General features: G+C 46.1%; 1 protein-coding gene across 9 annotated transcripts in view; it reads left to right on the forward strand.

Moving 5' to 3' along the window:
* Positions 1-11,047, forward strand: part of ZNF346 (zinc finger protein 346) — a 56,687-nt gene extending 45,640 nt beyond the window's left edge. For 4 of the 9 annotated variants that reach the window (XM_049874388.1, XM_049874384.1, XM_049874387.1 and 1 more), the window contains one exon: positions 2,060-8,618. In XM_049874388.1, coding sequence (XP_049730345.1) covers positions 2,060-2,147 — 88 coding nt within the window. In that variant the 3' untranslated portion in view covers positions 2,148-8,618. The other 5 variants (XR_007516193.1, XR_007516192.1, XR_007516194.1 and 2 more) reach the window with 5 other exon arrangements.
* Positions 11,048-25,155: the final 14,108 nt, after the last annotated feature.

The raw sequence follows: 25,155 nt of genomic DNA on the forward strand, positions 1-25,155 counted from the left end.
GATAACTTTGAAAATGACTAACATTCATTGAGTCCCTATTCTGTTGGAGGCCACATGCCAAGCAAATTCTCTCGGGTAATCCTCACAACAACCCTGGAAGGAAGTAATTCTTATCCTCATATTACAGATACAGGGAACCAGTGTTCCAAGTGATGCCATGAGGCAGAGCCATGATTCACACGGAGGCCTCCTGGCTCCACAGCCAGGCTCTTTCCTGGGCATTATGCTGAGAAGGGGTCATGGTACCATGTGAGGAAGAGGAGAGAGCCTGCCAGGAGAAGCCCCCATGGTTCTGTTCTATCCTCAGAAGGGAAATGTATGGTGTGAACAGTGGGCCAGGTGTTGAGACATCTTTTTTATTCCTTACAATGTAACCTTCTAAGATCAGAATTATCATCCCTCTTTTACAGATGAGAAAACTGAGTTTCAGGCAGGCAAATCTGCTGAAATGATTGCTTTGACTTTGGTGGTTGATTCTGCATTGCTCATTGAACCAAGTAAATTAAAGGTGTTAGAGTGTTGAAGCCAAAAATGTCCTTGATCCTCTTTACTCTGCTAGAGTCCCCTCTCCCACACTGTAGGAAACTTCCTCTTATGGGATGTTTTTAATTTGGGGGGCCCTTGAGGCTTATCTTAGGTATAAACTTGAGACAAGTCCCAGCAACCCAGCCTGGGGCTCACACAATATTTCAGCACACCTCCCTGCAGCTTGGCTGATGGTGACTTCTGCAGAGTACCTGGATCCAGCCGGAACACCAGCACCTAGGCCACTCTGGTACTGCCATGAGGCCACCCAAACTTGAAAATGCTAGTGTTTTTCACTGCTCTCTTCCTACCACTTTCCAGCTGTGTGACCTTGGGTAAGTCAGTGAACTTCTCAGAGCCTCCATTGCCTCTGCTGTAATGATAATAGTTACCTTTTGTGGAATGCCTAATTCAGTCTCATTTAATTCTCAACAGCAGCTCTGAATTAGGAACCCCGTTGTGCAACCCAAGGAAACATAATGTCAGGTAGGGTAAGTGACTTGCCCAAGGTCACACAGTTACTTGGAGATAGATCCAGGATTCGAATCTGTTTGACTTCAAAGCCCATTCCTTCTTGCTCTGCCACTAGCAAATGGAACTACTTAACCTAACCCTATAGGCTGATATGACAGTTAGAGAGAGATACAGTGAAACTTGTGAGAGCCAGAACTCAATGGAACTGTCTTGTTTTTCTGGGTCTTGCAAGTTTTCCACCTTGGACAGGGTACAGTCTTACCAGTTTTCTCTGTCTCCTTACTAGTGGAAAATATTTGAGTTTTCCTTCTCTGACAGGTTTCCACCTTACACAGGTTCTGGCTTTCACAGGTTTTATTATATACATAAAATGTCTAGCCAGGAAGGGAAACTATTAGAGAGAAGCTTTCAGTCATTCAACATGTATTTATTGAGCACCTGTTGTGTGCCAGGATCTGTTTTGGGTGCTGGCACTATAGTAGGAACCGAGATTAATATGTCCCTGATCCTTTGGATCCTCCCTCTTGTGGTAGAAGCAGATCCTAAAAAATCCGTAAGCAAATGAGACAATATCAGGTGGTGGAAGGTGCTCAGAGAACGGTATAAAGAGTGGCACAAGAGCCATTGTAGGTTGGGTGTAAGGGGGAAGGTGGTACAGGATGAGGTTGGTGAGGTGGGCAACATCCAGGTTGTCTGGGGCCTTGTAGATCAGGGTAAATGGTTTGGTACAGGGGAAAGATGTGGGCTGCAGTCCTGAACCCACCACTTAAAGGATTACTTTGCTTTGAGCAGGTCACATAAACTTCTGAATTTCAGTTTCCTCATATGTAACATGGGGGTACCGATCCTGTTGCAGAACTGCTATGAGAAAGAAATGGGATGAGGGAAGCAAAGCACCCAGCCTTGTGCCTAGCGTGCAGTGGACCTCAGTGAAGGAGGCATACCATGATTATTACTCCAGAGCCCTGGAAGAGCCATAATATTAGAATAAGCTACTTAGAGCACCTTCATAGCCACATCACAGACTGACACTTTCCCTTTGTTCCTTCTCAAATTACAGGTCACCAAAAGTAATGGCATCAGCCCTGGGCCAGATTCCAATGCAAGGGCAACCCATTCAGAAAGACTCCACCACCTTGGAAGACTAGCAGTGTTTCTGCTCAGCACCCCCAGTCGGACCAGCCCTGAGCCAGTGTCCCCTGACTGGTCAGCTGTTGGCTCCCTCTTACTCCTTTCTTAGACCAGAGAGTACATGTGCCTAAGGCAGGATTGAGCCACAGGCAGCCTTTGATTGGTCCAGGCAATTACAGTCATCCACTCCAGTTTGCCGCCACTCCTATTCCTCCATTTGGTGCAAGCCACTGTAGATCCGGACAGGAGGGATGGGTTTTGAGAGGACTTGGAGTTTCACCGGGTGGTTCCTACCTTCTCCCTTAGCCCCTCTGGGCCATGTGTTCCAAGACCTCAGGGCCTATCTTTACTCTAAAGGTCAGTTTTGGACCAATCTCTGCAGCTGAAGACCTAAGCTCTCCATGGACTCCAGGCATCTCCAGGGAAACCTACAGCATTCGTGCCAAGACTTCGGCCAGAACAGGAAATGCCAGATGGAAGTGGCTGCTACTTGGGAGCTTGGAACTGATGTAACACTCCTCCTTCCCCCAAAAAAGGTAGGCTCTCCTGAGCCTGAAACCAGATGCTGACAGGTTGCACAGGTTTCTAGCCACTGTGCAATCTTCTTCTGGAGCAGTGACACACTCCTGGCAGAGCACTGCTGTCTCTCCTGTCTCTTCTCCACAGTTCCTGAATGGTGCTAAGGAGTTGCAGCAGCTGGGGGCAGGCTGGAGCCAGAGGAGGCCTCAGTACCAGTAAGCTTGTGTGATAGCCCGATGGGGACCTTACCCTGTCCCATCAGAGGCACTCTGACCCAGGGTCATGTGGGAAAGTACCCTACATGTAAATTTCTATGACAGTTCTTTGCCCTTAAGGCAAACTGCCTCATGCCAGCCAGCCCAGAGGTTCATTGCTGCCCTTCAGCCCCGCTGGCCCTCTCCTTCCCATGTGCAGCAAAACCCCCTCCCCAGGGGCTGTGGTGCTAGCCTTTCCCCATCACCCACCAGGGGATTTCTGGGTAGCAGTGAGGCTGATGGGGCCCCCAGGGAAAGGAATGGAGAGCGGATGCAGATTTCTGCAATGAGGAAACACGTTCTCAGGCCCCAAGCCCAGATTTCTTCAACTTTGCTGTGTTTGATGGCTCGGTACTTTGCTGGAAATGGATTTCTCCTTTTTGCATTCAAACAAGAATTCTAGGGAGTGTGCCATTGAAGGCCCCGCTTCATAGGGTCAAAAAGCCCCTAGCTGCTCTGGTAGCCTTCTCCCTCACTGCCTGTCCTTTTGCCTGTGAAATGCCTTCGCATATTGCGTGTGGGTGTGTGTGCGTGTGCTTATGCTCTGCCTCTTGGTCACTGAAGCATCCAAATAAAGAATTTCTCCCATGAGCCAGCCTGCAACTTAATAGACCTGGGATTTGGGGCCATACTGCCATTGGATCTACTGTGTCTGTCTTGACCTGCCACCCCCCAAGACTCAGACTCCCAGGGCCTTCAGTACTGGGCTTGGGAGTTGGGACAGAGACAGATATCCAGAAGACTGCTGGGTGCCCCAGACTCCACAAAACTTTATCCACTCAAAGCCTCAAGGACACCTTAGGAGGAGTTAAGCCAGGGATCAGCTTTCTGTTTTGAAAGGATCACCGCTGTGTGGAGAAGGAATGCAGGGGGGCAGGAAAGGAGTTAAGGAGACTGGTGTAGAAGCTGTGTCCTATATGGCTCTTTCCAGGCTAATGACCCAGCCTCACTCATCTGCACCCCAGTGCCCAGAGTAGGGTGTCATGGAGTGTTTGCTGAATGAATACATGAGCAGAAGTGGCCTTTTCTTGCTTTTCTCCTACTCAGAGGTTTGTTCCGTGGGACTTACCATAGGCCTGGTGGTTCTTAGAAGAGCCTTTTCCATGGCCCAGAAATGTGCTGGGAAAGGAGTGAACATGGTAGCCTTGGGGGCACTCTTTGTCAGCCTTTATTGCAGACACCCAGATCGGAGACAGGTGCCCAGGCAGCCTCAGCTCCGATTTTCCACTCAGCACACTGCCTAAGCACCCACTCTGTGCCAACTGGGAAGGGACCCACATGGTCTTTGGTTCTCAGCCTCTCAAGCTCAGACTGCCTCAGCCATTCCCCCAGGATCCCTCTACCCTACCCAGGATGTCAGAATTGGCCCCATCTTCCATGCAAGGAAATGAAGGGCAGAGGGGCGAGTGGGCACTAGACCATGAGCCCTTGGCCAGTAGGACCTCTTGGTCTAGAGTCAGGAATCCTTGCCAGCTATGTGCCCAGCCAGTTCTGAGTGGGGCGAGGCAGAGACGAATACTGTCTTGCCCTTGAGAGCTCATACACAATTGAAGATCACTATGAGAGTGTCAGATGCAGGCACTAATTTGGCCAAGGGTATGAAATAAGTTGAGAAACTAGCATTTCAACACTATTATCTCATTGGATGTGCATGTCAGCCTTTGAGCTAGGTGATGATATTCCTATTTTATAGAGAAATATAAGTTCAAGAAGTACAGTGATTTGTCCAAGGTCTTTCCACGAAGAAGTGATAGACTGGAGAATGGAGTTGGTTCTCTACACTCCTAAACCAGAGCCCTTTCCAAAAAAGGCCCAGAGACCTTCTCATGTGACCCCTGAGGCCTGCCCTCACCCGTCTCTAGGCAGGGCCATGGCCTCAGAGCGATAAGCCACTCAGGGCAGGAATAGCAGCAGCACCCACCAGACAGATGGGATGAAGCTCGATGTTTATTTTTTACTCCAGGCCTCCTCCCGTAGCGCTCATAGTTGTACCCGAGATTCCCAGTGTTGTATATTCCAGTTATAACTGTAAGAAGCCTAACTCAAAGTGGTTAACTAAAAAGGGGAATTTATTGATTTACATTATGGAAACTCTAAGTTCAGGAATAACTTCCTCTAGTTTGCTTTCCTCTGTGTGGCCTCTTTTTTCAGACAGGCTCTCTCCAAGAGATGGCAAGATGGCCACTGGCAGCTCCAGGCTTCCTAATAGATTTGCAGCCACAGTGGGAAGAACATCTTTTTCTGCTAATTCCAGCAAAAATTCTGGGATTGACTCACTGGCCAGCTTGGTCCTGTTCCCATCCCTCTACCAGTCACGCTGGCGAGGGGGAAGTGGTGCTCTGATTTGGGGCCTGGGTCATCTACTCCACTCCTAAAGCCAGGAAGGAGTCAGCTCCACCTAAAACACATTGACTGAGAAAAAGGAAGAGTTGCATCCCCAAAAGAAGGAAATTGGGGGGCTCATACCAAATTTGGGACAGTGGATGCTGTGGGCAAAAACAACTCTTGTCCACCATACCTAGAAATTTACTTATTTAACCATCTCTTCTTTTTTTTTTCAACTTTTTGAGATACAACATAAATTTAGTAATGGGCACCAATTTTTAGGGTACAGTTTGGTGAATCTGTACCCTACACATATTTGATGCATCTTCATAGATGTGTATACCTCTGGACAGCCACTCTCCATATCAAGATACAGAACACTTCCAGTCCGCTAGAAAGTTCTCTCATCCTCCTTCCTAGTCAGTACTCCTCTCTATCACCATGTTTCTGCTTGCTCTTGAACTTTATAAAATGGAATCGTATTCTTTTCGGTTCAATATTATGTCCGTAAGAGTCATCCATGTTATTGTGTGTATCAGAAACTTGTTTTTATCATGCTGCATAGTAGTGCATTATATGAATATACCACTACTTAGCCATTCTACTGTCGGTGGACAATTGGGTTGTTTCTAGTTTCTGGCTATTATGCATAAAGCCACTGTGAAAATTCCTGTATGTGTCATTTGGTGCACATGTGCACATACATACCAGGAGTAGAATTGTTACATCATGGAAGAGCTGTATGTTTAGCTTGTCTAGATACCACGAAATGGTTTTCCCACGTGGTTCTGCCAATTTACATTCCCACCTGCCACGTATGAGAGTTCCACTTGCTCCACCTCCTTGCCAGCCATTGGTATTGCCAGTTTTTTTAATTTTGGCCGTTCTGGTGGCACCCAGGTACTTGAACCCAGAAGTCCTGACTTTATATCAGTGCCCCTCTTATTCTAAGCACCCATGAGATCAGCTTTGAATTGCTGTAGCCTGGAATGGTCACCAACATCAATCCCTAGGGCCCACAGTAAACATCAGAGAGAGTCCCTGCCCATGATTCTGGTGGCTGGGGAAGGTCTCTGGGAGGGATCGGCCATGGAGAGGCAATCTGGTGCAGTAGCGAGGAATTCAGGTTCTGGAACTAGGCAGCCAGGGCTCAAATCCCAGTTCTACTGCTGCTGGGCTGTGTGATCTTAGTTAACTTCCTTATGCCTCAGGGTGAAACATTAGTACCTACCTTATTGGGTTATTAGGAGTGCTCGTGGCACGGTGGTTAAGTGCTCAACTGCAAACCAAAAGGTCAGCAGTTCAAACCCACCAGCCACTCCATGGGAGAAAGATGTGGCAGTCTGCTTCTGTAAAGATTGCAGCCTCGAAAAACCTATGGGGCAGTTCTACTCTGTCCTACAGGGTCGCTCTGAGTCAGAATCAACAGTAAGAGGATATTGGGTTATCATGAGAATTAAGAGACTAGAGATATGTGAAATAATTACAGTGCCGAGCATATGAGAAATGCTATATAATTGACGGCTGCTGTTGTTTCTGTTAGTGGCCTGAGGTAAGCCTTAAGTTTTCCTGGAGAGGTGAGTCCATTGGCAGATGGTGCCTCGTACAGCCACCTATATTAAAACCAATGACTTACAACAGAAACCTAATTCAGTCGGATTGAAGGAAAAAAAAAAAAAGGCAACATGTTGGCCAGAGGTGGTTTTTCCCCTGGTCCTCACCAAGAGGTCTTCTGCTGCTGGGGAACCTAGGCTTATTTCTGGCCCCCCAGGCTCTGTGGCTGATGACACCCAAGGAGTAGATAAAACAGGATCATGCATGTAAAACTCTTAGCCCACAGCTGGACACAGAGCAAGTGCTTGGGAGGTAATAAGCCCTCAGTGCAGACACACATCAGTATATGTACCTGTATAGTAACCATAAGGGGTTGCAGGATGGATACTGGCCTGGGAGTCAGAGGTCCTGGGGCTGGCCTGAGCACTGTCCCCAACTTTATGTGACCTGAGGCCTTGCTGTTCTTCTCAGTGAAGTAGAAGTTGGAAGAAATCACAGTTCCCAACCACAGGTCCTAAGAAGGTAGTGATGGACAGTTAGAGGTTCTTCCCAAAGCAAGTAAAAGAGAAAACCCTTCCCTCACAGCAGACCTGCCACATGAGCTGTTCTTACCCCTAACCAGATCCTATGATGGGCAGTCACTAGTATCAAATACCACAAGAAAAAGTTTCTCCTCTGACTACCTGTCCACCTAACCACCTCATCTATTCTGCCATGTGCCAGGCCTGTATTACAGAGACAGGGCAGACACATCCCTTCCTGGAGCTCCCAGGCTCGCTGGCCACACACGCTGCTTTGTACAAGAACATCAAATGTGGAAGAAACCCTAGGGTTCTGGGAATGGGTCAGCTCTGCAGTGCAATGAGCTCCCTCGCCACTAGGTGGAGAATGCTCCTTTTCTGCAGGGCAGAGTAAATGGGCCTGGGGGCCCTGGGCAGAGTAAATGGGCCTGGAGGCCCTACCGTTTTATTTAATGCTGAAGAAAATAGGGAGTGCCTGGGTGGCAAAAGGAGCCCTGGTGTAATGGTTAAGTGCTAGGCTGCTAACTGAAAGATTGGCGGTTCAAACCCACCCAACGGCTCCACAGGAGAAAGACGTGGCAATCTGCTTCCGTGGAGATTAAAAAAAAAACCTTACGGGGCAGTTCTACTCTGTCATGTGAGGTCCCTACAAGTCAAAATTGACTCAAGAGCACCTAACAACAGCAACCTGGGTGACACAATTAGTTAACACACTCGGCTGCTAACCAAAACGAAGGCAGTTCAAATCTACCCAGAGGCACCTTGGAAGAAAGGCCTGGTTATCTACTTCTGAAAAAGCAGCTATTGAAGAATCATATGGAGCGTAATAGTACTCTGACACGAACGGGGTCACCGAGTCAGAATCAACTCCACAGCATCTGGTGGTGGTGACCACAATACGCAGAGTATAAAGATCTCTTAATAAATACAAACTTCATAATGAAAACGGAAAGAGAACAGGTGACTTTTCCAAGCTCCTGTATTTGATATTTCATTTAACCTTTAAGACAACCAGAAAAGGCTCGATTTCACAGGAGAAGCAAATACAAAGAGGGACAAAGTCTTGCAGCGCTTACACAACCAAGAAGTAGCAGTGGAGAGGTTGGACTCCAGATCCAGCTAGCACCAGAGCCCTCTACTGCACCCGCCACGCTCCTGATTGTTTCTCAGCACCTCTGCTGCCGGTACTTCCTAGGCCAACTCACCTTTCCCTCAGGGATTTCCCTTCAAGAGGACACCTCTTTTTGAGGGCTGTAATTTAGTCACCTGCTTGGGAGCACACGTGCTGTCTTGCCTGCTCATCAGCCTTTCTTTTTTTCCTTTAGGAAAGGAACATCTCTGATCCATTCCTAGATCCTGTGGCTCTGAAAGACTGACCCCAGTCCCTGATTCCAGGGTGAGCAAATGACCCAGGCCTGGGCAATCAGAATCAAAAGTCTGGAGCTGCTAGTGGCCATCTTTGCCACTACATAAGGATGGTCTGCCTGAAAATTAAGCCAAAATAGGAAAGCAGAGCTGAGAAATAGGAAGACAGATTTCTTATGAGTACCTGTATCCAGCCATGCCTGAAGCTGGTACCTCCAGGACATTTAGTTACATGAGTCAAGAAATTCCCTTTTTCCTTAAGTGAGTTGAAGTTGTGCATCTGTCACTTACAATTAAAAGAGTTCTGCCTGATACATGCTCCAGCTCCCCTTGTCAACCTGGAGACCTCCACTCATCCTGAGAAGGCCGTTGACCCCCATGGCTGAGTTGGCTGCCCTCCTTTTGTGCTCCTTTCTACCATGGTACTCAATATGCTGTGTTAAAATGATGTGTTTGAGTCCCTGTACCTTAGACTAAAAGCTCTTTGATAGTAGGAGCTGGGTCTTATTCATTTTACCGGGTCTCTGGGTGCCGTAGGTGCATAGGACTGTGATCATGTTTTAATGACTGCTGAGTGATTGAATGCATCCCTGGTGGTGCAGTGGTTAAGAGCTCAGCTTCTAACCAAAAGACGGGCAGTTCGAATCCACCAGCCACTCTTTGGAAACCCTATGGGGCAGTTCTACTCTGTCCTATAGGGTCACTATGAGTTGGAATCAACTCGACAGCAACAGGTTGGTTGGTTGGGTAGTGATTGAATAAGTTGACAGATAAATGCATAAAAGTGAGTGTGGGCTGGTAAGGACCATTGTTGGGATTTCACAGGTAAGATTTCTTAAAGGAGATAAGCCTCCAGTGATTATGAAAGTCAAAGGAGCCAAGGTGGTGTGGTGCGGGAAGGTTAGTGAAAAGACCAGGAGCTGGGTTGTGGGGGCTGGGGCAAATTGTTCCAATAATGGCTGCTAATGAGTCTGGCCTCCCTATGTTCATGCCCTTTGCAATGCCACTGCTGCTCCTCCCATCAAGATGTGGAGTCCATTTCCCAACCCCTTAAATCTGGACTGCCCTTGCGACATGCTTTGACCGGAGAATGTGGTGAAGTGTTATTGCATGACATCTACAGCTAGGCTAAGACGTAAGAGGCCTCGCAGATTCCACCGCTGCCACTGTAAAAGGAAGCCTGGGCTCTACTACGTGGAGAAAGGAGCCAACCACCAGTTCCGTACATGTGAAGGAGGCCATCTTAAACTCTCCCGCGCAGCCAAGTCACCAGCACAAGTGACCCCAGGAGAGACCAGCAGAAGACCAGCCAAGCTGAGCCCAGATAATCCACAGAATCGCGAGAAAAAATAAACTGTTTTAAGTCACCAAGTTTTGGATGGTTTGTTACGTCGTAAAGGCTCACAGAGTCACTGGATGTAATAAATATGGGTCGTTTCTTCCTCCAGGTATCTATTTATCTTTCTTCCTATAATAGGATTTTTCTTGAGCAACCCCACCCTCAATTCATGTGGTCTGGGTGGGGCTAACCTCCACTCTCTGGGGCCTTTGTTAGAACTATTGGAAAGAAGTTGTTAAATGAAAAGGTATTGAGCCCAGAGCTGTTACTGTTGGTGGCCTTCTTTGTTGCCTTTTGGGAATCATCTGCTTAAGAATGGAGACACAGGGAAAAAAGCAGAAGAGAATGAGTCTTGACCTCATTGTTAGAAACACCACCCCCTCCCCTCCACCAGGATCCAGCTGTTCCTGAAGCCTGGCCCTCCCCTGGACTTTTCAGTTACATCACCCAGTAAACAAAAAAAAACAAACCCAGTGCCATCGAGTCGATTCCGACTCATGGTGACCCTATAGGACAGAGTAGAACTGCCCGATAGAGTTTCCAAGGAGCGCCTGGCAGATTCGAACCGCCGACTCTTTGGTTAGCAGCCGTAGCATTTGACCACTATGCCACCAGGGTTTCCGCATGACCCAATAGATTCACTATTTTATTTAAGCCCATTTGAGTTGGGATATCTGTTACTTGCAACTAAATGAGGATGCTCACTGGGAGTCTAGGAGTTTGATAGGGGCTTGGCAGTTCCTGGGTAGAGGAGTGTTAGAGTAAGGAAGAGGAGAGGGCCCCTGGGGAGTACGGAAAAGGGAATTAACTTTCCCTCAGTCCCTACCATATGCCAAGGCCCTGGAAATGTGGAGATGAAAGAGACACAATCTCTCTCCTCTAGGACCTCAGGTACCAATGATTCATTATAACCCTGATCAAGTGCTGTAAAGGAAAACACCAGTGCCGAAAGCATGCAACTGAAGGACTGCACCTAGCCTGGAGGTGGGGCAGGTAAGGTCCTGGAGGAAATGAAGTGACATTTGAGTCTTGAAGGCTGAGTAGGAATTAGCCAACAAGGAGGAGGGAGAAAAGAGGAGAGGGATGTTCCAGGCAGAGGGAACAGCATGTGCCATAGCCTTGAGGCAGAACAAGACTTTGTTCGGCATCTTGAAGTAGGGGGGGTGTGCCACCAGGTAAGGAGAGAGGTTGGCAGGAGCCAGATCCTGAGAACATATCATCCTATCAGCCAGCATTTTCAGTGGCAAACAACAGAAATAGACTTCAGCTGGTTTAAGTGCATGGAACCACCAAGCACTTAAAGTGTCAGAGAACTATGTTTGGGCTACGTAACCAGGTCCTACCCAAATCACATCACAGAGCTGGTGCAGGAAGGAAATCACCATTGTCTCTGCCAACACCAAGCACTAGAGACTGCCATTAGCCCAGACACTGGACATGGCCCCCAGTACTACTGCCTTGTGCCCCAGGAGCTCATTATTGTTACCATAGGCATAGCCCCCCACCAGTAAACATTCCTCTTGGTCCTCCCAACCCCCACTCCTGGAGATCACTGTCTCTCTGGAGTGGGTACCATTGATGGGCAGTGCCTAGACCTTAGCTAAGGAGTCCCTGGGTGGTACAAATGGTTAAGCGCTGGACTACTAACCTAAAGGTTAGCTTTTCAAACCCACTCAGAGACACTGTAGAAGTAAAGCCTGGTGATCTGCTTCCGAAAAGTCACAGTCTTGAAAACTCTATGGAGCAGCTCTGCTCTGCACACCGTGAGTTAGGGTCGCCATGAGTTGGAATCAACTCATGGCAGCTGACAACAGGCCTTAGCTGGAAGATAAACTAAGGGAGGGAATAGTTAGCATTTTCAGATTCTACCATGGAAGGTGAGTTCTGCCACATAAAATGGGCTATTCCCCAAACCTAGAAAAAGGTTCAGATGACAAACATTCCCTCTATAGGGCAAGGCCAGGGTAAGATTTGGTCTTGTGGTGGTTCTAAAATATGTTCACAATTTTTTTTAGTTATCACTCCTTCCAAGAAGTCAGGTTTAAAAAGTTGAATTGTCAAAATTGTGTGATAGATACATTTGCAATGACAAAAAAAAAAAAAAGAGTAGCTACCAAAGCTGTTTATGTACAATCAAAAACCTCATAGAATTTGGTTTCTTGGTTTGGAGGTTTAAGGTCATGGTTTCATGGAACATTTCAGTTAATTGGCCTAATAACATGTTTAGTGCTTCTTCTGTTCTACCTCCCCCTTGCCTAATGCCTGAGGTCTTAAAAGCTTACCAATTGGCCATCCAAGGCACAACAGTTGGTCTCTATTTGCCTGGAGCAACAGAGGAAGAAGAAGAGTCAGGAATAGAAGGATATGGAAAGTGTGGCTAATTGCCTCCATGAACAACTGCCTCCTTTGCCATGAGACCAGAGGTACTAGATGGTACCCAGCTATCATTACTGAACATTTTGATCAAAGATTCTGATCAAAAGCAGGAGAATGCAGGACAGAATTTCAAATTCTCGTGGACTCCAGACTTCCTGGAGCCATGAAGGTTGGCTGAACCCTGAAACTATCGCCCTGAGATAATCTTTAAACCTTAAACCAAAAATATCCCTTGAAGTCTTCTTAAAACCAAACAATAGTTTAGCTTAACTAGTAAAAAAAATGTCTACCTTGAGTATTAGGCTCTTTTAAGAACTATCCATTTGGAATCAAGTTGACAACAGCAACTCAAAAGATTAGATTGTAAACATAAGGGACAGTGGTTTATGTTAATTGAGGAGGAACAACTCAGAAAAGGAGGGTGAAAATGGTTGCAAAACTCAAAGAATGTAATCAGTGTCACTAAATGGTACATGTAGAAACTGTTGAATTGGGTGTATTTTTGCTGTGTATATTCTCAACAACAACAAAAAAAAGTAAAATTAAAAACAAAATAAAGAAGTCAAGCTTAATTCCCCTCCCCTTGAGTTTGGGCTGTAATTAGTTGACTCGCTTCTAACTAATAGAAAGAGGTGAAAATAAAGTGTGACTTCTGAGGGTAAGTCATAATGGGTCATTGCAGCTCAGTCTTACTCTCTTCTTGGATCACTTGCTCGGAGGGAAGCCACTTGATATGCCACAAAGACACTCAAGCAGCCCTATGGAAAGGCTCATGTGGAAGAAACAGAGGGCTCCGGCAGCACCAGCGAGAAACTGAGGCCTCCTGCCACTAACCGTACGAGTGAACCATCCTGGAAGCGGATCTTCCAGCCCCAGTCAAGCCTTTAGGTGACTGAAGTCCCAACTGACATCTTGACTACATGAGAGACCTTGAGCCATAGTCAGACAGCCTATGGAAACTATGAGATAATTAATGTTATTTTAAGCCACCAAAGTGTGGGATAATTTGTTACTTTGCAGCAATAGATAACTAACATTGGTCTTTATCCTAAAAGCAGTGGAAAACCATTAAAGGGTTTTAAGCAAAGAGAAGATGACATAATGAATTTGCTGACATGTAAAAGATGAGTTTTATGGCCAAAGAGCCAACAGATAGTAAGGGCACAAAGGAGGAAGGAGTCAGTTTTACTGGACAGGACATTTATTAGGACACTTTTATGTATGTTGTTGTTGTTATTGGGCACCACTGAGTTGATTTTTGACTCATAGTGAAGCAACCCCATGTGACAGAGTAGAACTGCCCCATAAGGTTTGCTAGGCTGTAGTCTATATGGAAGAAGATCACCAGGTCTTTCTCCTACAGAGGCGTTGGTGGATTTGAGCCACCAATCGTTTGGTTAGTAGGTGAGCATATTAACCATTGTGCCATCAGGCCACCATCTTTTACGTATAAAAGGTAAAAATATAAACAGGTCCAATTGTTGTTGTTAGGTGCTGTCGAGTTGATTCCCATTCATAACAATCCCACGTACAACAAAATGAAACACTGCCCGGTCCTGCACCATCCTCACAATTGTTACGCTTGAGCCCATTGTTGCAGCCACTGTGTCAATTCATCTCATTGAGGGTCTTCCTCTTTTTTGCTGACCCTCTACCAAACATACTGTCCTTCTCCAGGGACTGATTCCTCCTGATAACATGTCTAAAGTATGTGAGACGTAGTCTCATCATTCTTGCTTCCAAGGAGCATTCTGGCTGTATTTCTTCCAAGACAGATTTGTTCATTCTTTTGGCAGTCCATAGTATACTCAATATTCTTCACCAACACCATAATTCAAAGGCATCAATTCTTCTTCGGTCTTCCTTATTCATTGTCCAGCTTTCACATGTATGTGAGGCTATTGAAAACACCATGGCTTGATTCAGGTGCACCTTAGTCTTCAAGGTGACATCTTTGCTTTTGAATACTTTAAGGTCTTTTGCAGCAGCTTTGCCCAGTGCAATGTGTCCTTTGATTTCTTGACTGCTACTTCCAAGTAAAATGAAATCCTTGACAATTTCAATCTTTTTTTCTCTGTTTATCATGATGCTGCTTATTGGTTCAGTTGTGAGGATTTTTGTTTTCTTTATGTTGAGGTGTAATCCATACTGAAGGCTGTGATCTTTGGTTTTCATCAGTAAGTGCTTCAAGTCCTCCTCACTTTCAGCAAGTAAGGTTGTGTCAGCTGCATAACGCAGGTTGTTAATAAGTTTTCCTCCAAACCTGATGTTCTGTTCTTCTTCATATAGTACAGCTTCTCTGATTATTTGCTCAGCATGCAGATTGAATAAGTATGGTGAAAGGATACAACCCTGACACACACCTTTCCTGACTTTAAACTATGCAGTATCCCCCTGTTCTGTTCCAACAAATGCCTCTTGATCTATGTAGAGTTTCCTCATGAGCACAATTAAGTGTTCTGGAATTCCATTCTTCGCAATGTTACCCATAATTTGTTATGATCCACATAGTATCCATATGCCTACAAGGAAGACCAGTTAATACAGCTATTATTCAAATTTACACACCAACCACTAAGGCCAAAGATGAAGAAATGGAAGGTTTTTGCCAACTTCTGCAGTCTGAAATTGATCGAACTTGCAATCAGGATGCATTGATAATTACTGGTGATTGGAATGCAAAAGTTGGAAACAAAGAAGAAAGATCAGTATTTGGAAAATATGGCCTTGGTGATAGAAACAACGCCAGTGATCACATGATAGGATTTTGCAAGACCAACCACTTCTTCATTGCAGATACCTTTTCTCAACAACGTAAATAGCAACTATACACGTGGATCTCACCAGATGGAATACACAGGAATCAAATTGACTACATCTGTGGAAAAAGAGAATGGAGAAGCTCAATATCATCAGTCAGAACAAGGCTAGGGGTCAACTGCAGAACAGACCATCAATTGCTCATGTGCAAGTTCAAGTTGAAACTGAAGAAAATTAGAACAAGTCCACGAGAGCCAAAGTACAACCTTGAGTATATCCCACCTAAATTTAGAAACCATTCTCAAGAACAGGTTTGACACACTGAACGCTAATGACCAAAGACCAGACAAGTTGTGTGATGACATCAAGGACATCATACACAAAGAAAGCAAAAGGTCGTTAAAAAGACAGGAAAGAAAAAAAGACCAAAATGGATGTCAGAAGAGACTCTGAACCTTGCTCTTGAACATCAAGTAGCTAAGACAAATGGAAGAAATGATGAAGTAAAAGAGCTGAACAGAAGATTTCAAAGGGTGGCTCGAGAAGACAAAGTAAAGTATTACAATGAAATGTGCAAAGACCTGGAGTTAGAAAACCAAAAGAGAAGAACACGTTCTACCTTTCTCAAGCTGAAAGAACTGAAGGAAGATTTCAAGCCTTGAGTTGCAATATCAAAGGATTCTACAGGGAAAATATTAAACAACACAGAAAGCATCAAAAGAAGATGAAAGGATTATATACAGTCACTATACCAAAAAGAATTGGTGGACGTTCAGCCATTTCAGGAGCTAACATATGATCAGGAACCTATGAAGAAAGAAGTCTAAGCTGTATTGAAGGCATTGGTGAAAAACAAGGCTCCAGGAATTGACAGAATACCAACTGAGATGTTTCAACAAATGGATGCAGCACTGGAAGTGCTCACTCGTCTATGCCAGAAAATTTGGAAGACAGCTACCTGGCCAACCAACTGGAAGAGATCCATATTTATGTATATTCCAAAGAAAGGTGATCCAACTGAATCCAGAAATTATCCAACAGTATCATTAATATCACATGCAAGCAAAATTTTGCTGACGATCATTCAAAAGCGCTTGGAGCAGTACATCGACAGGGAACTGCCAGAAATTCAAGCCGGATTTAGAAGAGAAAGTAGAACCAGGGATATCATTGCTGATGTCAGATGGATCCTGGCTGAAAGCAGAGAATACCAGAAAGATGTTTACCTGTGTTTTATTGACTATGTAGAGGCATTCGACTGTGTGGATCATAACAAATTATAGACAACACTGGGAAGTCACATTAGCTTAAGAAAAAATAATTCTTAGGTACTTGAATAGACATTTCACCAAAGAAGATATACAAACGCCCAACAGCCACATGAAAAGATGCTCAGCATCATTAGCCATTAGATAGATGCAAATCAAAGCACAACAAGAGAAAACAATAATAATAAAAAAACACGAGATATCACTTCACTCCCACTACCCTTGCCATCAAGTCGATTCCGACTCATAGCAACACTATAGGACAGAGTAGAACTGCCTCCTAGAGTTTCTAAGTGGTGCCTGGTGGATTTAAACTGCCGACCTTTTGGTTAGCAAGCTGTAGCACTTAACCACTATACCACCAAGGTTTCCTCACTTCCACCAGGATAGCTAAAATAGAAAACATCAAATGTTGGCGAGGATGTGGAGAGACTTGAACCCTTATCCACTGCTGGTAAGAATGTAAAACTATACAGCCATTGTGGAAAACACCTTGGCTGTTCCTCAAAAAGTTAAGCATAGGACTACCATGGTGTTGTTGTTAGCTGTTGGTCGAGTCAGCTCCAACTCCTCACAACCTTATGTATGACGGAATAAAAATTTGCCTGTGCCATCCTCACAATTTTGGTGTGTTTGAGAACATTGTTGCAGCTATTGTGTCAATCTGTGTCACGGAGGGTTTCTCTCATTTTTGCTGACCCTCTCCTTTGCCAAACATGATGTCCTTTTCTAGCAATTGGCCTTTCTTGATGATGTGTCCAAAGTAAGCAAGACGAAGTCTTGCCACCCTCACTTCTAAGGAGCATTTTGTTGTGCCTTCTCCAAGACTAACTTGTTCCTTCTTCTGTAGTCTACAGTATATTCAGTATTTTTCGCCAACACCACAATTCAAATGCATCAATTCTTCTTCGACCTTCCTTTTTCATTGTTGGTTTTCACATGCATATGAGGTGATTGAAATGGCCATGGCTTGGGTTAGGTGCACCTTAGTCCTCAAAGTGACATCTTAGCTTTTTAAGAACTATACCATATGACCCAGCAATTCCACACATAGGTATACACCCAAGAGACTGGAAAGCAGTGATGCAAACAGATACCTGTACACCAGTGTTCACTGCAGCACTATCCCCGATAGCCAAAAGATGGAAATAATCCAAATGTCCATCAACAGACGAACAGATGAACAAAATGTAGTATATACATACAATGGAATATTACTCAGTCATAAAGAGCAATGAAGTCCTGATAAATGCCACAACATGAATGAACTTTGAAAACATTATACTCAGTGAAATAAGTCCATCACAAAAGGACAAATATTGTATGATCTCACTTATATGAAATATCTAATATATAGACACCAAAGTTTTATTAGTGGTAACCAGGGGCAGGAAGAGGAGCCACTGTTTAGGAAGCAATGAGTGTCTGTTTACGGTGATAGAAAATTTGGCAATAATTATTGCTAATGGTGGCACAACATGATTGAAGTAATTGTTTTCACTTAATTGCACACATGAAAAATGTTGAATTGGCAAATATTGTGTTATATATATTTTTATAACAATAAGTAATAATAATAATTCTTTGGCTCACATGAATGAAATGTTCCAAGAGATAATATTAGCTTCAGGTATGGCTGGATCCAGGCGCTCTCACTCCATCTCTTGGCTCTCTTGTTCCCTGCGTACTGGCTTCATTCACAGGTGGGCTCTCCCAAGCAGCTCTAGACCTCCACATTCACAACTCAATAACCTCTGAGAGTTTTAAGTTTCCCATTAGTTCCATAAAAGGCCCAGACTGGCTCTCATTGGCCCTGCTTGGGACATGTGTTCACCACTGATCCAATCTCAGTGGCTCAGGGCATGGAATATTCTCATTAGCCAGGTCTGCAGCACATGCCCATCACAAGAGCCAGGGAGAGGAGCTGGCTCCACCCAAACCCTGTAGACTTGGAGTTGGGAAGGGCCAGGGCGTCAAAGGAAAACCGAGGGACTCTTACCAAAGAGGGGAACAGGATTCAGATGTCTAGTTCAGGGTGGTCAGGCAGGTTTTAGAAAAGAGGCAGTACTTGAAGGGAGTTCAGAAAGCTGAACGGCAGGTATCTGGTGGGATGGCTGCAGGAAGGGGAGGAGGGCCAGGCAGGGCAGAGGAAGGACACTCTGGGCAACAGGAGCAGCATGTGCAAAGGCACCAGGAAGCAGTTGGGCACAGCTGGGACAGCCTACCTCGAGCTCTGTGCAGCTGGAAAGCAGAGCAGGGGGCTCTGTAGAGAACAGAGATGGGACAAGAAAGAGCAGCAGAGGCTAGTCTTGAAGGGCCCTGAATGGCAGGATGAAGAGCTGGGGTGGGATGGGGACACCTGTAGCCGTCGAGTTGATTCTCATAGCGACCCTATAGGACAGAGTAGAACTGCCTCATAGGCTTTCCAAGGCTGTAAATCTTTACGGAAGCAGACTGCCACATCTTCCTCTTGCAGAGCAGCTGGTGGGTTTGAACCGTCAGCCTTTTGGTTAGCAGCCAAGTGCTTAACCACTGCACCACCAAGGCTCCTTGGGAAGGAGATGGAGGTTTGTTAAAGCTGAAAGAGGAGTGATTTGGTTAGATCTGCATTTTAAAGAAGTCAGGTAGCTCAGTGGTAGAATTCTCCCCTTCCATGCAGGGGACCTGGGTTTGATTCCTGACCAACACACTTCCTGCACAGCCACCACCTGCTCCTTAGTGGAGGCTTGCATCGACATGGAATGATGCTGAATAAGTTTAAACAAAGCTTATAGACTAGCAAGAAAGGCCTGACAATCTACTTCTGAAAATCAGCCAATGAAAACCCTATTGGACCAAAATGATCTGATTTGCAACCAATCCCGGGTACGGCACAGGACCTGGCAACATTTTGTTCCATTGTGCATGTTGTCACTGTGAGTCAGGGGCCAACTTAATGGCTGCTAACAACAACAACAATGAGGAGATCGGTGATGCCTGCCCAATGCTCAGTCACTGCTTCTTCGTTTTAACAGACCCTGGTTGTGTTAGGGGAAGAGAGTGTGTCCACCAGAATGAATACCCTTCTCAGCCTCCTTTGCAGCTAGAGGTGGCCGTGTGTCCCAGTTCTGGCCAAGGAGATGAAAGCAGGAGTTGTTGGGTGCAGACCCAACTCTTCGTGGCTTCTTCCTGCCTGATCACATATGTGACGGCAGGAGCCGAAGCCATCATCTTGCAACCATGAGGGAAAGAAAGGTCTAGAAAACTGAAGAGATCTCAACCTTGACTTCAGACACACCTTCACCCACCTCCAGACTTGGTGCTAAGTGAGGGATGAATAAAACCCTGTTTTATTTAAGCCTTCATCATTTAGGTTTTCTGTTATTTATGACCAAACAAAATCCTACGTGGTACGGGAAGAGATAGGTGTAATCCTCTCTGGGGCTTGTTACTACTTCCTTTGAGACCAAAAAGAAAAACCAGACCTGTTGCTGTCGAGTTGATTCTGACTTATAGCGACCCTACAGGACAGAGTAGAACTGCCCTCTGGTGTTTCCAAGGAGCACCTGGTGGATTTGAACTGCCAAACTTTTGGTTAGCAGCTGTAGCTCTTAACCACTATGCCACCAGGGTTTCCCCTTTCAGAACACTGTCCCCCCTAACCCTTCTTGCCCAGTCTGTTACTACTTCCCAGCTGCCCAGCTCACTCAGCCCCTATCCCCTGCTCCAAACAAATATGCATGTCAAGATCCAGTGGGTGAGAGGTCTGTATGCCCAAATCTAGAGAGAACTGGGCCTGGCCAACCCTGAAAGCCTCTAGATGCCCCCTGTCCTAATAAGCCAGGACATGGGCCCACAGTATCTGGTACCAGTGGATAAGGGGTACCAAAAGTACTACTGAGGGGAAAAAAAAAAAGCCTAGACAGAGCTTAAATTCTCCCTAGCCCACTCCCCTTCATCCAGCTTGGTCCAAGGGGCCTCCACAGTGCTCTTCCAGGATGCCAACATGAGCACCAGGCTCCCTGCCTCCATCACAATGCCCTGGGTAACCTGCAACTCATGGCTTTGTTGTCTCCAGAGTGGAAGCTGAACAAAGATGTACTCAGAACCAAGGGCAGATGGGGAGTGAGGAAATATGAGGGCTAGGGGAGGGGCCCTCACAGTCCCTCTCTCTTGGCCCCAGGGGTGTGTTGCTCAGTGACCCCATGCCTTTGGGTAGATTCTGGGCTTCTAATTGCTGTTTGCCAGGCATTGTGCTGTACATACCTCATCATACTGCATCCTCATGGAAGCGATATTATTATCTCCATTTCACAGAAAATGAAACTGAGGCTTGGGGATATGCAATTTGTCCAAGGTCACAAAGCCAGCTAGTTTTCAGGATTCAAACTCAGGTTTGTCTTTTAAAACCCAACCTGTAACCACTCAATTGCTGTCAGTCTCACCTCCATTCTGCCTTCCCAAGCCAGTTCTCCTTGGAACCTGGGGAAGAAGCCAGGGCAGAGAAGGGGCTGGAGAAAATGGTAAAATAAAGATGGTTACTTCTCAGTAGTGGGTGGATGGCATTATTCTGTGTACTTTTTCTATATTTTTAAAATTTCTCAAAATAAAATTGTTTTGAAAGAAAGGAGTAGACCAACAAGGCTGGCATTAATCCAAAAAACACAAAATAATAAATGTTGGAGAGGCTGTGGAGCAACTGGAACACTTCTACACTGCTGGTGGGAATGTAAAATGGTACAACCACTTCGGAAATCAATTTGGTGCTTCCTTAAAAAACTAGAAAGAGCTACTATATGATCCAGCAATTCCACTCCTTGGAATATATACTAGAGAAATAAGAGCCTTTACATGAACAGATATATGCACACCCATGTTCATTGCAGCACTGTTTACAATAGCAAAAAGGTGAAAGCAACCAAGGTGCCCATCAACAGATGAATGGATAAATTATGGCATATTCACACAATGGAATACCACGCATCGATAAAGAACAATGATGAATCCATGAAATATTTCATAACATGGAGGAATCTGGAAGGCATTATGCTGAGTGAAATTAGTCAAAAACAGGATAAATATTGTATGAGACCACTCTTATAAGAACTCAAGAAATAGTTTAAACAGAGAAGAAAATATTCTTTGATGGTTGTGAGAGTGGGGAGGGAGGGAGGGAGAGGGGTATTCACTAATTGGATAGTAGACAAGAAGTAATTTATGCGAAGGGAAAGACAACACACAGTACAGGAGATGTCAGCACAACTGGACTAAACCAAAAGCAAAGAAGTTTTCTGAATAAACCGAATGCTTCGACTGCCAGAGCAGCAGGGGTGGGGGTTTGGACCATGGTTTCAGGGGACATCTAGGTCAATTGGCATAATGAAATCTATTAAGGAAACATTCCGTATCCCTCTTTGGTGAGTGGCGTCTGGGGTCTTAAATGCTAGCAAGTGGCCATCTAAGATGCATCAGTTGGTCTCGACCCACCTGGAGCAAAGGAGTATGAAGAACACCAAGTACACAAGGTAATTATGAGCCCAGGAGACAGAAAGGGCCACATAAACCAGAGACTCCATCAGCCTGAGACCAGAAGAACTAGATGGCGCCCGGCTACAACCAATGACTGCCCTGACAGGGAACACAACAGAGAATCCCTGGAGGAGCAGGAGAGCAGTGGAATGCAGACCCCAAATTCTCACAAAAAGACCAGACTTAATGGTCTGACTGAGACTAGAAGGACCCAGGAGGTCATGGTCCCCAGACCTCCTGTTAGCCCAAGACAGGAACCATTCCCAAAGCCAACTCTTCAGACAGGGATTGGACTGGACTGTAAGACAGAAAATGACACTGGTGAGGAGTGAGCCTCTTGGATCAAGTAGGCATTTGAGACTATGTGGGCAGCTCCTGTCTGGAGGGTAGATGAGAAGGCAGAGGGGGAGAGAAGCTGGCTGAATGGACATGACAATAGAGGGCGGAGAGAAGGAATGTGCTGTCTCATAAGGGGAAGAGCAACTAAGAGTATATAGCAAGGTGTATATAAATTTTTGTATGACAGACTGACTTGATTTGTCAACTTTCACTTAAAGCACAATAAAAATTTTAAAAAAGAAAGAAGTGGAGGAAAGAAGAAAAGAAAGAAACCGGAGTGGGTCAGAGGATGGGGCCAGGGCTGGGGCCAGGCCTGCGCTGGGCTGGAGTGGGGCCTGAACAAGGGCCCGGCTGGCCAGCAGCAGTCCTGCCGCACAAGAACCTCAGTGTTCCCTGGGCCTGGCCTGGCTGCCATCCAAGAGCAACACCATTGGCACCAGGCAACGTCTCCCCCTCCCCCTTGACTCTACTCCCAGGCAGGTGGGGGGTAGGGCCTACCCTCAGGAGTCCCTCTCCGCCCAGCCCGGCACTCCAGGAGCCCAGAGTCTATACACTCCTGCCCATTACTTCATGGGTACTTCGTGCAGAGTGGTGCCCAGCCCAGGCCCCACACACACTCACCTTCAGGTGAATCTCTAACTTCCCAGGCCACAGTTGGAGACAGAGACAGAAAGTGGACTGAAGTGGTAGCATCAATGATTCCAGCTCTGTGGCAGGTCACCCTGGGCTCTTCCTCCGGGTCCCAAAAGACCAGGGTTTGAGTCCCAGTTCTGCTGCTTGCTCACTATGTGACCACAGACAAGTCACTCCACCTGCCCAAGCTTCTGCTTCCTCACCTGCAAAATGGAGCTAAGGATTCCCACACCATTTGGCTTGGTGGAAGGATCAAAGGGTATATTTCATGTTCAATTCTCAGTATGGTGCCCGGCACAGTGGGAGCTCAGCCAAGGTGAGGACTTCTTTCCCACTTCCTGTTCTGGTGAAACCCATTCTCATCTGTGGAAACCCATTCCCATCTGTTAACGCATTCATTTCCCCCAACACTCTGAGAAAGAAGCATGACTGTGCCCATTTTCTGGATGGAGAAACGGAGGCAGGAGCAGGCCAGAGAATCTAAGGATAGCTGGCCCCGGATCCCCTGCTAGATGAGGGGAAGTGGTGTGTGTGTATGTGTGTGTGTTTGAAAGTCTTTGAGAGAGAGATCGCATATGTGACTGGTGAGAGATGGTATGTCTGCAACAGAGTAAGGGAGAGACAGCCTTGGAAGCCTCCCTCAGCACTGTAATGGTTTGCTTGTCCACCTCTCCCCACTACAAAGTCAGCAGCTCCTTAAGGGGTAGAGGCGGGGTCTGAATCACTGCTCCATCTCCAGGATTTATACTGGGCATGCCACATAACGAACCACCAATAAATACTCAGCCAATGAATGAGTGAATGAATGATGCCCGTGTGAAATGAGATTGTGAATGTGAAAGGGAGGAGGTGCCCTGACAAGGGACATGGGGAACACCACTGCACAGGGTCCTAGGAGCAGGAGTTGCCAATCTGGGGGACTTGGGCACCTCAGGAGACAGAGAAATTGCCTGAATTGGGCTATGAAAGCTTTTTGTTTGCCTTTGGCTCAAGTAAACCCAGGAAATATCCTGGAGGTTGAGAGAAAGCTGAGTTGGGTCCAGCTCCTGCCAGCAGCCCACCCTGGCCCCAACAACCACATTGACCAAGGGGAGCTAAGCCTCTCCAGCAGCCCCAGGGGTCTGGCTAGATGCCCTCTGGCACCCCCGGGGCCTGGTGCCTCATCCTTCCTGGGCACTCCAGCAAGGTTGGGATGAGGAGAACCATGAAAGCTGTTCTTGAAAAATAGCCAGTTATTTTCTGGTTTACATTGGGAGCTCTGGTGGCACAGTGGTTAAGCGCTAGGCTGCTAACCGAAAAAAACCGAAAGTTTTGTTCAAACCCACCTTTTTGCTCTGCGGGAGAGAAATGCGGCAGTCTGGAAGCCCTGGCCAGCAATTCTACTCATCTTGTAGGATAGCTATGAGCAACAGGTTTGGCTTGGGTTTATCTTTGGGAGGGGACCATTCTTTTGTTTGAGAACGGGAAAAAACAAATTGCTTTAATTATTTTGATTTTGCAAAGGTAAAACTGCCATTCCATTGAGAATGAGGGTGGAAAGAGCTATACTCCTCTGCATAATAATGGGGAAGGAAGCCGCTTCTGGAAGGTTATCCACAGGGATAACCAGAGGGGGTCCGAGACCCAGGCTTAAGGATTTCCTTTCTTCTCAAGGAGACTTCAGAGATGCAGAGGACTTGGGCTTCAGGTGAGGGTGGATGGAGGTCAAAGGTCGGCCAGTCTCCTACTCTGGCCACTGTCTAGCAACTCAGGGGAAAAGGGCTTGCAGGTGAGGTGGGAACTGAGCCAGGTGGGGACAGAACTATTGGGGGGGTAGGCTTGAGGTGAGCCACTGGGGAACCTACTGTGTGCCAGGCACTTGAGATAAAATGGTGAGGTCTGCAGGCACAGTTCCTGCCTTTCAGGAACTTCAACATCATTCACCTATTTACACAATTAATCTTTTAGTTACAATTCTGGCAAGTGTAGTGAAGACAACAGGCCCTGAATAATCACAACTAACATTGCAAAGCAAGCGCTCTGTGCCAGGTAGTGTTCTAAAGGTTTTACACACTGACACGTCTACTCTTTGCACCAATCTCTTGATCTTGGTACTATCCTTATACCCATTTTACTGAGGAGAAAATGAAGGCACACAGATGGAGTAACCTGCCAAAGTCGTGAGTGCTGGTGCTGAGATTTGAGCCCACATGCCTAGCCCCACAGTCTGTACTCTGGGCCACTTCACTCCTGCTTCTCCAAGTTCACAGGAGAGAAGGCATCTA

Source organism: Elephas maximus, chromosome 2, assembly GCF_024166365.1.
Source record: "Elephas maximus indicus isolate mEleMax1 chromosome 2, mEleMax1 primary haplotype, whole genome shotgun sequence".
Classification (NCBI taxonomy): Eukaryota; Metazoa; Chordata; class Mammalia; order Proboscidea; family Elephantidae; genus Elephas; species Elephas maximus.